Source organism: Protopterus annectens, chromosome 15.part0, assembly GCF_019279795.1.
Source record: "Protopterus annectens isolate FY-2018-M chromosome 15.part0, PAN1.0, whole genome shotgun sequence".
In the NCBI taxonomy this organism is placed as follows: domain Eukaryota; kingdom Metazoa; phylum Chordata; order Ceratodontiformes; family Protopteridae; genus Protopterus; species Protopterus annectens.
The window spans coordinates 436,460,554-436,475,006 of record NC_056749.1 but is presented as its reverse complement, the minus strand read 5'-3'; the positions used below and the strand labels follow the sequence as shown (position 1 = coordinate 436,475,006).

Sequence of the window (14,453 nt, the reverse complement as noted above, 5' to 3'; positions counted from 1 at the left end):
AAAACTGATGTAATGACTTCGGCTGCCTCTTTTTATACCCCTGATGACCTGATGTCAGTCCTGAAGCGACAGCAACTGATGCAGAAATACTAAGCCTCTGGTATTTGGGCTGACTGAGGGCTACCCCTGGCAGGATAACCCAAGTGTGATGACTGCAACAGTGAAACATGAAGAACATCCATCAGTTACCCAGAAAGACTAAAGATTCGATCCTGTCCTACTAGCCCTGGTAATACTAAAATGACTTGCACTTAAGACCTCAGCCTTCAACATGACCTCTTGGACACAAAGAAGTTCCTTACTCAAGGAATACCCTACCTATGTAACAAGCTCTCTCTGCTTGTTAAATGTAAAACATGGCCTCCTTCAGGTTCTATCTGGACGACTGGGTGGGTAACTCATAAATTTTATCTGGACAACAGTATAGTTCTTATTCATTAGAGAGGAAATTCACTCAAAAAACCCTAAGACTGGGCATGTTAGACTCTATATGGTAGTACTGGCTGCCCTGATAGTAAGAATGTATGAGCAGAGGATCTACTTTTACTGACCCATATTCTATAGTCTGCTTTTAGCAGGTCTTTTTTTTCAAGCACTGTTCTCTAAAATTTCACAACATATTTCACCAAATTCAAAACAGCATGCTTATAAAAACATAGTTGTGGAATTCTAACTCTAGTCCTCCTATGTGCAAACATTTTATAAATGTGTACAGACTCACAGCATTAAAATTAGTGACATATTCTAACTATTATGTGGTCATACCTTTCGCTTTCTGCTGTTTGTACGGTTTCCAGTTTTGAATGAGTTCCTCTATTGAAACCCTTCACTTCTTGTTCCTCCAGTGATTCAAGCAATCTAATGGCATCTTTATTTACCCCTCTTCGTTTTGCAAGGACAAGAGGCGTTGCTCCCTGATGGTTACTGAAGAAAGAGACAAGTCATTCTTAAAATGCTTAGCTTTGACAGCAAATAACTTTCATCTAAAGATGAAGCTACACCTAAAGGTTAAATTTCTACTAGATGGTAGGAGCCTGACTTGTCTTACCTAGTAAAACACTAACAATGGTACATTTTACCTATAGCAGTTTACTGTGCTACTCTGTCATGTCACCGTGCTGCAATATGCTGTCTGCCAAACAAAGAAAACCTTCATGCCTACGTGTGCACATGCACACCACACAAATGCACCAAGGAAAGAAAACATGTATGCAGACGATATCCAACACAGCCCAAACCTTCAGCACAACAATGTATTAAGCATCCACTTATTAAACTGTCACATGGACCAAGGTTTCCTCTGAAATTGCATGCCAAGTAAATAAAGTAGGACATTCAATATTTAAAAGGCAGTGTCCTACATTCTACAGAAAAAGAAACAGCAAGTGGTGTAAGGTATGTCTGGAAGCAATGTCATCTAGTCAGTCTAATCTTCAATCTTTGTCTAAAGTGCCTAAAACAATTAAAAAAAAAAAGACAAACCAGAATTCAAGATCTACAATATTCCAGAAGTAAATCCAGCAATAGTAAAATCTTGAAAGAAACAAAGAAAAAACAAAAACAAGCACTTTGCAGGCGGGTAGCCCCCTGTCCTTGAGAAGATATATACTGAAGACCAGATGGGTGCTTCTAAGATACACTGAGAGGCCCTTGACTCTCTGTTTGGGGGATGGACAGAAGAACTTTCCTCAAATAGTTCCTTCTTTGGTGCTGTTGCTACCGCCATGCCATCTACAGGGGAGCCTTTGCCCAGTGTTTTCCATCTTTCAAGACAACAAAATTTTGTTTGTTTTATTTTTTTTTCCCTCCGAACATGCTCTACCAAATGTAATTCCTTCCAAGCCTTCTAAGCGACAAGGTCTGTTAAGACATCAAGAGGTAGGACCACCCAGGACATTGATGGGCCAGACTCAAAAGCTTAAGGGAACATGGACTCATCAGAAGGAGGAGCTTCTGTGGACCCTCCCCCCCTTCTACTTCATCAATTCTGGAATATCCCCAAAGGAGACGTCCCTCAGTGGGAATCTTTGTGATTCTTCTTCATCATCTAAGTCGGTCTCTTCGGTGATGGACTCCAGAGAGAAATCTAAATGTTTCCATTTGCATGTCCTTTTTTGTGGGACATGTTTCAGGGGCTCTGAAGGGGAAGCGTCAGCATCAGACACGGAACATCTCTCCCAGTTTACTTGAATGAAAGGAAAGAGGCACAGACTGCACTGGGAGCCAGGAAGGATGCAAACTTGGTGCACGCACCAGTCGTCTTGGCCCAGCCAAAGCCCTTTCCACAGGCTCAAAAGCCTATTCAGTAAATGGAACCAAGGACAAACTAACCCTGTCAGCAGATTTGGTAGGCTTCCCGACTACAAAAGAGAGTGGCTCTGAGGAGGATCTCTTGAGTTGAGCTGTATGGAACTGATGCATCGAGAGGAACAGATCAAAAAATTTCGGAGTCAACTCCACTATTGCAGCTCAGATCCCAAAACTCTCGCTCTGGGACTCTTCTGAAACTGAAAACACTGGTGATGAGAGAGTAAATGAAGATGTGAAGTCGAAGCTGAAGTCTCTAGGGCTATCTGATCCGATGCTGGTGCAGTGGAAAGTGTCAGACCCATAATTTTCAGCTATGGAAAGGGAGATTGTGTCAGAAAAGTACTGGACAGTGTTGTAAGGCCCATGCCTGGACCCCTCCTCAGGGACAGTGCAGGGAGGGCCCCTAGTTGAATCTGTCTCCTCAGGAATTTCCTCATCATATGGTTGACAACCCACTTTGTTAGACTTCTGGTGATTCGCCCAGACGTTGAAGAAGCCACAGATGGTAACTTTTGTTGAAGTATCTGTGAATGAAGTCTGGGGCTAACCAGCCCTGGAGAAAAGATAGGGAGTTTGGATCAGACTTGCAGCTGCATTAGAGGGCCTCATAACTTAGGTGCTGGACCCAGAAGAGTGGTTGAATCCAGAGACCTTTTCTTCGATTTTTCTACCTTCTCTTCTTGTCTCTTCTCATGCTGTTTGTCTCTGTGTTTCTCTTTGGGTCTCTCTCGCCATCTCTTTGGATTTTTCTCTTTCTTTCTCCCTCTTCTTATCCAGAGATGGAGATGTGGAAGACACTTTGGCCTCAGAGGACATTTTGGACCCTGTCTGAGGAGGAAGTAAACCTTTTAAAAATACGTTTCTCTCTTCTACCTTGAAGTTCTGTAGTACCAAAAGTAGCACTGATGCTGCAACAATCCTATAGATGAGAGGGATCTAGACAGTAAACACAGAGGGAATAGAAGGATTGGGGGTCTTCTGTCCACAGGCTGAACACGTCTCGAAATCAGTGGACTTGTTAGACATCAGAATGATATAATCACACAAAGGAATTATAACACACTGCACACTGTAAACTATGACCAATAAAAATATATATCTAAAGAAGGAAATTGAAAAGAGAATACTACAGCAATAACTATTTATCCTATATAAAATATTATACATGCAAATATAAACCATACTAGAAAGTTTTAACATAGCACACTTAAAACTTGAAAAACAGATATCTGACCAAAATCTATCTACACTAATCCTAACCTATATAAATTACCAGATATCTAATAAAAAAGTAGAAAAGGGATGAGTAAAGATTTCAGCCAAAAACAGGTTTCACTTATAGTGAATGCTCTACAGCTCTCAGTGGATATGTCTGAACAGGCAGCAAATGAGATCTGAGGTAAATCAGTCAGGAGGAGGTAACTGTGGGTAGGGGAAGAGTCCGTGCTCTCAGGTCCAATACTCTGGTATAAGGCTCCAAGGTCAAAACAGACTGTATCTGATAACACACGTTCAGTCGGACGAAAATAGTCACTGGATCGCTGGAAACAGATCCAGATACAGATCTCTCTCTCTCTTTTTTTTTTTCTTGTTCTGTGGAAGAAAAGCTCTCTGAATGGAAGTGTCTACTTGACATCCCAGGAACACAGATAGTGTGACGGAGTCAAGAAAGGCTTTTGACTGTTCGACACTGAAAACGACTATACAAAGATAAGCAAGTTGTTTAAATATGGAAAATGAGGTTACCCTGTAGCCTGCAATAAGCTAAACCTGCAGCTAGACACTTTGGATGATTCACTGCATCTACAGTATTCACAAAGGGTAAAGCAGAGAACTGATAATGTGATCTAGACTCACAAAACCTTAAGAAATGTCTGAAGTCTGGATAAATAGGGATGTGAAGATAAGCATATTTTAAGTCTACTGTTACCAGGAAACTTGAAAGAGGAAGAAGTAACAGATTGTGAAGGTATCATTTTGAATATGAGCACTATCACACACACAGGTTTAGGAAAGAAACAACCAGACCTAGTCTCCAAATGTTTTCTTTATTTGTCACTAAGAACATCCTTGAATAAAAACCTTCTCCCTACTTGGGAAGGAGGAACTGGTTCTATCAATCCTTGGGACAGCATGTGATGAAGAACTCGTGGAAACAAACAAGTCTATTCTGAAGGGTGAAGAATGCCCCCTGGAAAGAAGGCATTTCCTCCCATTGCTATCTGTAACCTTGATGAATCACCTGCAGAGCCCATTTGTCTGAAACTATCTGTTGCCAAAGTGAAAAAAAAAAGGAGAGATTCAGACTTTCTGGAAGAAAAAAGGGGCCAGGGTGGAAGGAAGGTCAAAAGGTTGGTTAAATAGTTATTCAGGTTTCTTTCTGGAATGACCTTGACATTTCTTCTTTTAAATATTTATTGTTACAATTATGCAAGAAGCCCAACATTTCCGAAGAAAAAATGTTGAAAAAGATTGAGAGAAATTATATTAAAGAAATACTTACAGAAAAACATGGCAGAAGCTTCAAAAGCAAATGTGTATTCATTAATACAATAGATTCCTGAAAAACATTATATAGATCCAGAAACCTTGGGCCATTTGAAAAAAAAAAGCGACTGAGAAATTAAGGAAATATAAAGAACAAAACTTAGAGATTTTTGAAAAGTATTAAAAAGAAACATAAGGTATGATAAGGTACAATAATTTTGTAAAGGAGAAAGCCAAATTAATCAATACAAAACAAAAACATCTCCAAAGATATTTGAAGAGAAATACAAACAAAAGCACCCAGACATGGAGAATTTCACAGTAGAAAAATAAGATCACAAAAGGGGGAATGTAGAACAGAAGATTAGTAAAGTAGAAGATAAACAGAAGCTTGAATTATGGATTATCTGCGAAGTGCAGGATTTAGTATAGAAAGTCTAACACAGGTTATGTCACAGCATGCTGGACCAACGAGTCCCAAAAGTAAGGAGAAGCATGTAGAGTGGGAGGCATCTGAAGAAGAAATATGGACATGGTAAAGAAAACAAGATTTAACATGGTGGAATACTTATGCAAAGGAAAAAGCAAAATTAATCAACACAAAAAGCAGCACCAATGATATGTGAACATAAATACAGTCAAAGGCATCAGAAAATGGAAAAATTTACAATACAAAAAATAAGAAAACAAACAGGGAAAGTAGAAAAAAAGATTAGTAAGTGAAGTTATGGAATACCTGTGAAGTGAAGAATTTAGTGTAAAAATCCAGCTCTGGTAACGTCACAGCATAATGAAACAACAGGTCTCCACATTAAAGAGAGAAAGGTGGACTGGGAAACATCTGATCAGCTGCCACATGAAGACACTTTGGAGCCTTCAACAGGAAACCAGTATGAGAAGTTCAGTTGGGAGTTGCATGACAAAGAAAGGAACAGGAAGTGGTGGCAACTCTGACACAGTCAGTGTTGTGGAGTGATAGTCCAGTGAGTTCCCATACGAAAGAGCAATAAATGATGCAGGATGCAGCTGAAGAGAATATGTCACAAGAAGATGTTCTGGAACTGTCTGTAGAATGGCCTCAGGACACAGAGAATAAAGAATATGCACTCAGTTTAGAAGAAAAGGATCTATGCTGCTTAATTTAACACAGACGGATAAACATAGTACAATCAATTAAAGAAATAGATTATAGAAAGTCAATAAGAACCAAAATTAAAAGTTATGTATTTAGTATAACTACGCATCTGTGTTGTCCATTTTCATTCTTCCTCAACCCACGGATTCGGCTCTGATCTGACTCTACTGCATACACCAGCCCTCGGTCCAGCTCTCAAACTCCTCCCTCTACCCATAATGCCCTATTCCACTCCCCATTACCTCAGATTGAGTTTGTTGCCATAGGCACCTTTAGCTAAACGCAGACAGGAATAGCTCACAGAGAAAGGAAGGGCTCAAACCTGGAAATGTAGGTCCCTAAACACAGCCCTATGGATCTATCCAGAAAAAGAAGGATGGGGGATGGATAAGAAGGAAGTTGAGGAAGAATCAAAATGGACAACACAGATGTCTGGTTACGGTAAGTACATAACTTTTAAATCTGATGTCCTTTTCATTCTTCTCAACCTATAGGACAGAGTCCCCAGATATGCAGATCTTGGGTGGCCCTCATGGAAGGATATTCCGGAGTACCACCGAACCAAAGGCAGCTCTGTTTCTAGATATAATATCCAGTTTTTAATGAATAACAAAAGTATGAGCACTGAATCATGTAGCTGCTGTGCAAATCTCATCAATACGTGTTCTAAACCAAAAAAGCAGATGGAGACCTGGATCTGGTTGATGAGCCTTAGGAGGTTTGGGCAAGTCCATGCCTTGTGGAAAATAAATTCAAGAAATACAGTTTGTAATCCATTCTGCTAACATGATCTTAGCTACGGGTAATCCTAGTCTTTTTGATGAAAAGGAAATAAACAGCTAATTTGATTTTCTGAAGTGCTTCGTCCTGTGAAGATAAAATCATAATTGCCTGTGTATATCACGGAGATGAAGCATGTGCTCTCCTTTATTTGAAAATGTTAGAAAGACTGGTAAATGGATGGACTGATTGATGTTATTTTAAATACTTTGGGAAGAAAAGAAGGGTTTGTCCATAAGGTAACTCTATCTTTACAGAAAATGACGTAAGGGGGTTTTGGAGAGACAGCCTGAAGTTCAAATATCCTCTTATCAGAAATAATGACTACTAAAGAAGACTTTTCCATGAAAGGAATGTTAAATCAGTGTTAGTTGAAGGTTCAAATGTCTGCAGAGTTGTTGGACCTTGTAGCACAAGTGTGAGATCCCAGGGAGGTGGAGGATCCTTTATAGGTGGTCTGAGAAGAAAAATACCCTTTAGGAATGCTTTACATAATTTGGATGAAGCCAAGGAATAATTTCTGTTTCCTGTATGGAAATTAGTAATAGCTGCTAATTGTGGAGTAATGGTAGAGAAACTGGCCGCTTCTTTAAAAAGGGTAGCTAAAAATTCCAGTACTGCAGAGACTAGAGCAGATAAAGGATCAAGCTCATTGTTTAACGCCCAAAGGGAGAATCTTTTCCACTTGCTCTAATAAACTTTCTTAGTAGACTCTTTGTGAAGCCAAGATAATGGTACATATGGGAGAAGAAAGCCTGTGCTGTCTAACCATTATTGGAAGTGGAGAAACCATGGGGTTAGTTTGAGGAGCTGGATGCTGGGTACTGAATGCCTGATGGGTAAGAGAGGAGATCTGGAGATTACTCCAGTATCCATGGAGGATAAAGATGAGACCACAAGAAGGGGAACAATACCTGCTGAGGTCAGAAGGGGGCAATGAGGAAGACTGAGCTCTTCAGCTGACTTGCTTTCTACAGAAACTTGGGTATCAAGGGAAGAGGGAGATAAGCATAAAGGAGACTGGGGGGCCAAGTGTAGACTAGAGCATTTCTCAGTGACCTCCCCTGACGGGGGATTAGATTGAAAGGGTCTATATTATATTGTTGAAATGGCATTACAGCGAATGCTGTTTCAATGACAAATATAGAGCGAAATCCGGAAATAGTGAAACCCCAGGTCACAGATTTTTTTTCCTAGGGAAAAAACAGGTAGACCAACAAGACACAGCACACCAGTAAAAACATTTCAAAGTGGGGAGCTGTGCTCCCACCCCTCCTAACTAAATATACCAACGCCAAGATTGCACTACAGTGGGGTAAAGGGCACTGTCACAGCTCAGGCCAAGTGATTTTTTTCCCTAGGAAAGAAATTGCTGACCTGAGCTTTCACTGTTTAAGGATTTCGCTCTATATTTGTTGTCGAAACTGCATTTGCTGTTATGCCGTTTCGACAATTTAACATAGACCCGATTGAAGTACCTGCTGCACTTGTTGTTGGGAGACGCAAAAAGGTCACAGCAAGGTTGGCCTCAATGATGAAAGATCCTTTCCACCACAGATTGGTTGGGACACCTCTCATTAGGCATCAAGATCTGCTTAGTTTGTCCACTAACATACTGGTTTTCCATGGGATGTGTGTTGCAACCAGAATGCGGTCTGATGAGATGGTCCATTCCCACACTCTCGTGGCCTCTCTGCAGAGGGGATAAGACTGGGCTCCTTGTTGTTCGTTGATGTACCAGACCACTAATGTTGTTGGTCTGAATTGCAATAGTCCCCAGAGGAAGAGCATCTTGAAAAGCCTGTGAGAGTAGGACTGCTCAGCTGTAGTATGTCTGTATGCAGATTGGTCTCTTGGGGGGGGACCACGTGCCTTGGACCGTCCTTCCCAGGAAAATGCCTCCCACCACCCAGTTGGCAAGTGTCCATGGTAACTGTGGCTGATGGACTTGGCAAAACAAATGAATGGCCTAGATGAATGTTGTCTGACTGAATCCACCAGTGAATGTGTCATTTGCAAACTGAAGCTAGCTTGACCGGAAAAGATAGGGGTTGAAGTAGAATGGACTACTGAATAGCTAGAGTCCACTGAAGGATACACATTAATAAATGTGCCAAGGGAAGCAGTACAATGGCCTGGTGCCATAGAACCTAGTGCTTGAAGAACTGATCTTGATTGAGGAGATGGATGGGAAATAAGTACATGAACCTGATTTTTGATGGTGAATATGCAGTGAAGCTTTTTGTGTTTTTTTTATACGGAAATGTACCAATGAACTCCAGGCTCTGGACTGGTGTCAGGTTTGACTTGGCATAATTTATTGCTATTCCCAGTGAATGGCAAATCTGGAGCACATACTGCTTGTGATGTAGGAGAGAAGATGCTTGGAGGGGGGTGGTGAAGAGCCAGTTGTCCAGATATGGACACACTCAGAATCATATGAGTCTCAGGTGAGCAGCCACCACTGCCATATATTTCATAAACACCCTTGGGGCTAAACGTCTTCTGCAGTGTGTCTATTTTGATGTGATATGCATCTTGAAAATCTATCGAGCACATCCAATTGTCCTTGTGAAAAAAAAGGTAGGATGGACTGTACCGTGATCATTCGGAACTTTGACTTCACATACTGATTCAAACTGCTTAGATCCAAGACTGGTCTGAGGTCCCCTGTTTTCTCAGGCGCTAAAAAAAAGTATGAGTAAGTTTCGAATCCTATTTGGTCTGGTGGGACCCCTTAGATGACTTTCTATCAGCTTTTGAATTTCTCATGCCGACCCCTTCCTCTGACTGGGTGGACCGTCAAGAAGTTTCTTCTTTTTTTGAAGAGGGGTTTGGGAAAATGGAATGAAATAACGTCTGGATATGATTTTAGCATTCAGGTATCATTTGTTATATTTGCTCAGGCCTCTGGGTGCATGGATAATTGTCCCCCAACTGCCTTCAGAGTGAAACAGCCGGACAGTGTTTCAGGAGTACTGAAAAGGAATCCCAAACCTCCCTGGTTCTACGGGCCTCCACTGCCTTTAGGGTAACATCTCCCATTAAAATTTCCTCCTTTGCCTCTGCAGGAATTGTGCCCATGTGGATCTTGGAAAGGTCCCTGAGATTTCTGGAACTAAATTTTCTTACCACCTTTCTGATTCCTGAAAAAATTCCATTGAGGGGCAGAGATTCGCACAGCAGACAGGGTGTTTCCATTTTTTTCACTGTGGGTAAGAGTCTCCTTTACTGACGGCCCAAATTAGGATGCGACATCGAATGGAGTGTTGATAAAAGACATCTTAACAGGCTCTGCAAAGTCACATAGCTGCATCCAGGCATGTCTCCTAAGGGCAATGCCTGAACCAGCTACTTGTGAAGTGCCTTCATCTATGTGAGAGATCAACCTCATTGAAGAAGTCGAGATGGACAAAAGAGTGGCCAGCTGCGACAATGTTCTTTTGAAGTCTTCTGCAGAAATGGACTATCAGACAGAATTTGGACATTCTTTGGTCAAATCTTTCTGAAGCCTCGTGAAGTATGCCAGGTATATAAAAGACCTTTTTTCGCTGTGGGTAAGAGTCTCTCTTACTGACGGCCCAAATTAGGATGTGACATCGAATGGAGTGTTGATAAAAGACATCTTAACAGGCTCTGCAAAGTCACATAGCCGCATCCAGGCATGTCTCCTAAGGGCAATGCCTGAACCAGCTACTTGTGAAATGCCTTCATCTATGTGAGAGATCAACCTCATTGAAGAAGTCAAAATGGAGAAAAAGAGTGGCCAGCTGCAACGATGTTCTTTTGAAGTCTTCTGCAGACATGGACTATCAGACAGAATTTGGACATTCTTTTGAAGTCTTCTGCAGACATGGACTATCAGACAGAATTTGGACGTTCTTTGGTCAAATCTTTCTGAAGCCTCGTGAAGTGTGCCAGGTATATAAAAGACCTCAGTGCAAAGGTTGCCAAGACTCTCTTTCTGAATATGTCCCAGTGCCCTTAACTCCCTGTTTGCCAGATGAACAGATGATCTCTGCTCTGCTAACTCTTTCTTGGTGGCTGCCACAAACACCATAGCATCAACTGGGACTTTCTTGCTACAGTGGGTTCTGTCTTTTGAGGGAGCGGGAGGCTATGAACTTGTCAGGTCTCTTTGGGATAGGTTCGACAATATCCAGTTCTTTCCAAGCCAAGTTCATTCTCGGGGGGGGGGGGGGGTAACCCATGATGTAGGTGATCCAGAACCAAAAGCTTCCAAAAAATACAGATTCTTCAGGAGAGGGGTTTTGGGAAAACCAGCAATCTTTTTGTTTGAGGATCTCTAAAATGTCTCCGAAGGAGATGGATGGTGGTGATCCGGGGGACCCTTCTTTATCAAAATCGGTATCCTCCATGAGTGACTTGACTGGGGAGTCAATATGTCCTTTTGCATGTTCTCTTTTGATGTACTTCCTCTGTGGGGTGTTCAGTGGGGGGTGTTGGAAGAGAGGGGAAGTTCCTCTATCGGAACCGATTTGACACCTATTGGAACTTGCTGTCTCTGTGAAGTAGGTATGACAGGCTCACAGTCAAAGAGGGGAAGGGGTTTGGATCCGAAAAATGAGAAAGCAGTTTTCTGGAGAGGTAAGAAGTCCTTTCCACAACCTCAAATGCTGATGGACCCAGACAGGCTTTGACCAGCCTTCTTGAAGCAGAAACTCCCAGTGAAGGTAGGTCTTGACCACTCTCAGATCCATGCCTTGAGGTTGAAACTGGACCTGAGCTGTTCTGGCCAAGGCCTCAAGAGAGAGGGATGGATCCGACAACATGGGAGTCAATCCTGGCCCCTTGGATCTGATGCCGACACTTCAGCTCCAGGACTCATTCCGATCCAAGGGTATCAGAGCAGAACTAGTGAGGGATATACTCTGAGTCAAAGAAAATATTTTCTTTGGATCCGATGCAGACCTCTTGGTGATTTCAGTTCCTGACACTGAAACCACTGGATGGATGGGAGAAAGAGATGCAATAGTTTTGGACATCATAGGAAGACTCATGGAGCCGACAGGGGTTAAGAGTTGATCAGACCTCCATTTGGATCTGAGCTCTGAGACATTTTTGCATCATCCTGTCCACATCCACTTCTGATAAACTTCTGGAGGAAGTAGTGGATGGTGGCCTGGAATATTTCTTTAGTGTTTGAAGCAACGGAGAGCGCAGGGTGGGTGATATGGGCTTCATGGCATATGCTGGAGTAAGGCTCCTTTGAGAAGTACCATGCTTCAGATCTGAGGACCTAGGATCCGAAGGTGGTGTTGTAGGGCTTAATTAAGTAATGATAGGAGCCAAAGCCTTTGGATCCAAGGGTGTGAGATCTGAGGATCGGGTATTTAGATCCAATAGTGTCAGATTCAAAGTTTTTTCTGCTCTTGGATGGAAGCTCTGATGAAGACCTAGGGGACTTCGGTGGGGAGCATTTCCTAAGCTCCAACGGAGCAGACTTGCTAGTTTTGGAGGGGGTTTGAGCCCCAGAAGAAGATGTAGCAAGAAGATGACTCTTTAATATCAACTTTTATCTATTTGCCAAGGCTCTTGGATTGAAGGTGGAACATATTTTACATGCAGTGTCCAAGTGCTCCAAGACAGTACATGCACTCCCTGTGGGCATCCGAATTAGGGATTTTATGCTCACAGGAAGTGCATTTTTAAAATCCCATTGATTTATCCAACATGGTAAACAACTAATCAGAGAAAAAAAACAATACAAGTAAAAAGAGGTTTTTTTTTAATATAAAAAATTTAGCAAAACCATTTTATTTACCAGCAATGGTAAGATACCCTATCAGTAAAAGGATAAACAAAGAATGATATCAGTAATAGTAATAAGGATTTACTATTCATCAAAATGGAAGGAAGAAGAAATTAGCAGAAAGGTCTTAACGTCCTGTGAAATAACTAAGAGGGAGGATAGATAGATAAAAGTCAAGATAAAGTTTGGGGAAAATCAAAAAAGTTGAATTAACTCATGAAAATATCACTGCTAAAGCTCGAGAGAGGAACCTGCCCTGTTCGTGATGGCAATAAACAAGATCTGAGGTAACAGGGATGGAACAGGGGATTATAAGTAGAGGGAGGAGCTCAACAGCTGGATCCAAAGTCTGGAGTATTGGGCCGAGTCAGATCCAAACCCACAGGTTGAGGAAGAATGAAAAAGGACAACATCAAATCGTTAGACTAAACAGAAACTCAAGTGATATAACAAGCAAATAGGATACATTACTGTGCAGCTAAATTAATAACAGATAAAGTCTTACAACAAAAATGCAGGGCAATAATGGAAAGAAAGCTAAGAAATCAAATGCCATAATGGAAGCATTGGATACAGAAAACTATAAAGCAATTAAGACAAGAAGTGTTACTGTTAGAAGAGTACAAAAACACTTAGAAAGTCAAAGTAATCTTTATAGTCACTTCGATTCACACATGTGCGAACCGAGCAAAATTACGTTTCTTCAGACTCTGTGCATACAATACACAGAATACATTTAACTTGATGATAATACACAAAATTAATTCTACAGACAAACACAACAATAATAAATACTTGTATACTGCACTGATTTAACAGCTTGTCACTCATTACTAGGCTATTAGCTTATTTTCACTGGAAAAACTGCACTTAAGCAATTGATTTAAGGCTTAATGTATATTGCACAGTAAGACAGTTCAGTTTGATTACTGCTGACTTTGCTGTCTGGCTGCAGGTAAGACTTGTTACATACTGAACTATAGAGACTTTGTTGGATTACTGCCTTAATGCCCAGTGTGAAGGGTACTGTTTAGTTTAGTAACCTGATGGCTAGTGGAAAGAAGCCGTTTCTGCATCTTGTGGTTTTGCAGCATATGCATCAAAAGCGCCTTCCTGATGTTAAATGTGAGAACAGCTTGTAAGCAGGATGAGTGCTATCCCAGGTTATTTTCCTTGCCCTGCTGAGACAAAGACAGATGTGATAAAAGCAGTGCCCAGTATTAAAGCAGACCAGGATCTATGTATTGTACACTATTGCAAATAATAAACTAAACATACTGGCACAACTAGAAAAAAAATTAAAAAAGATAAGCAGATAATTATACAGAAAAAGTACAAAATAAGCAGTTTATTGATGACACAAAATAAGTTTTACTGAGAAATGTGAAATACAGAAAAAAGACCAGAAACAACACCAAAAAAAAAATTACAAAAAGCTCCTAAATTGAAAACTCCAGGCCCAGATGCAGTACCTAACTTCCAGCTAAAAGTATTAATATCTTTACACAAAAATTTAGTGTAGGCAAGAACGACTTATATACGCACCCCAAAAAGATATCAACCTGGTTTACACCAGGAAAAATGATACTCCTCCTCAAGAGTGAACTGCAAGCTAGCCTAAAAACTATAGACCAATAACTTGTCTCCCAACGATGTATAAACTATATATTGGAATTAATGCTGACTGGGTTTACAGCCATTAAGAAGAAAACTAATTCATGCCAAAAGAACAAAAGGGTAACAAAAGAAAGTCCCATGGAACAAAGGATCATTTGTTAAAGTCATAATGGAGAACTTTAAAAAAGGGAAGAATCAAAGTATGGCATGGATAAATAACAAAAAAGCATTCGACAGCATCCAAAAGTCATGAGTAAGGGAGTGCTTACAGATGTATAAAATACACCCAACATTGATCACATTACAGTGACCACAAAACAGTGACAAACCACTTTGCAGCTAATCCATGAT

General features: G+C 41.0%; 1 protein-coding gene across 1 annotated transcript in view; it reads right to left on the bottom strand.

Annotated features, from left to right (window-relative positions):
• Positions 1-14,453, bottom strand: part of ANKRD46 (ankyrin repeat domain 46) — a 155,225-nt gene that overhangs the window by 62,907 nt on the left and 77,865 nt on the right. The window contains exon 4 of the mRNA XM_044057177.1: positions 766-924. Within this exon, the coding sequence (XP_043913112.1) occupies positions 766-924 (159 nt within the window). The remainder of the gene's footprint in view (positions 1-765; positions 925-14,453) is intronic.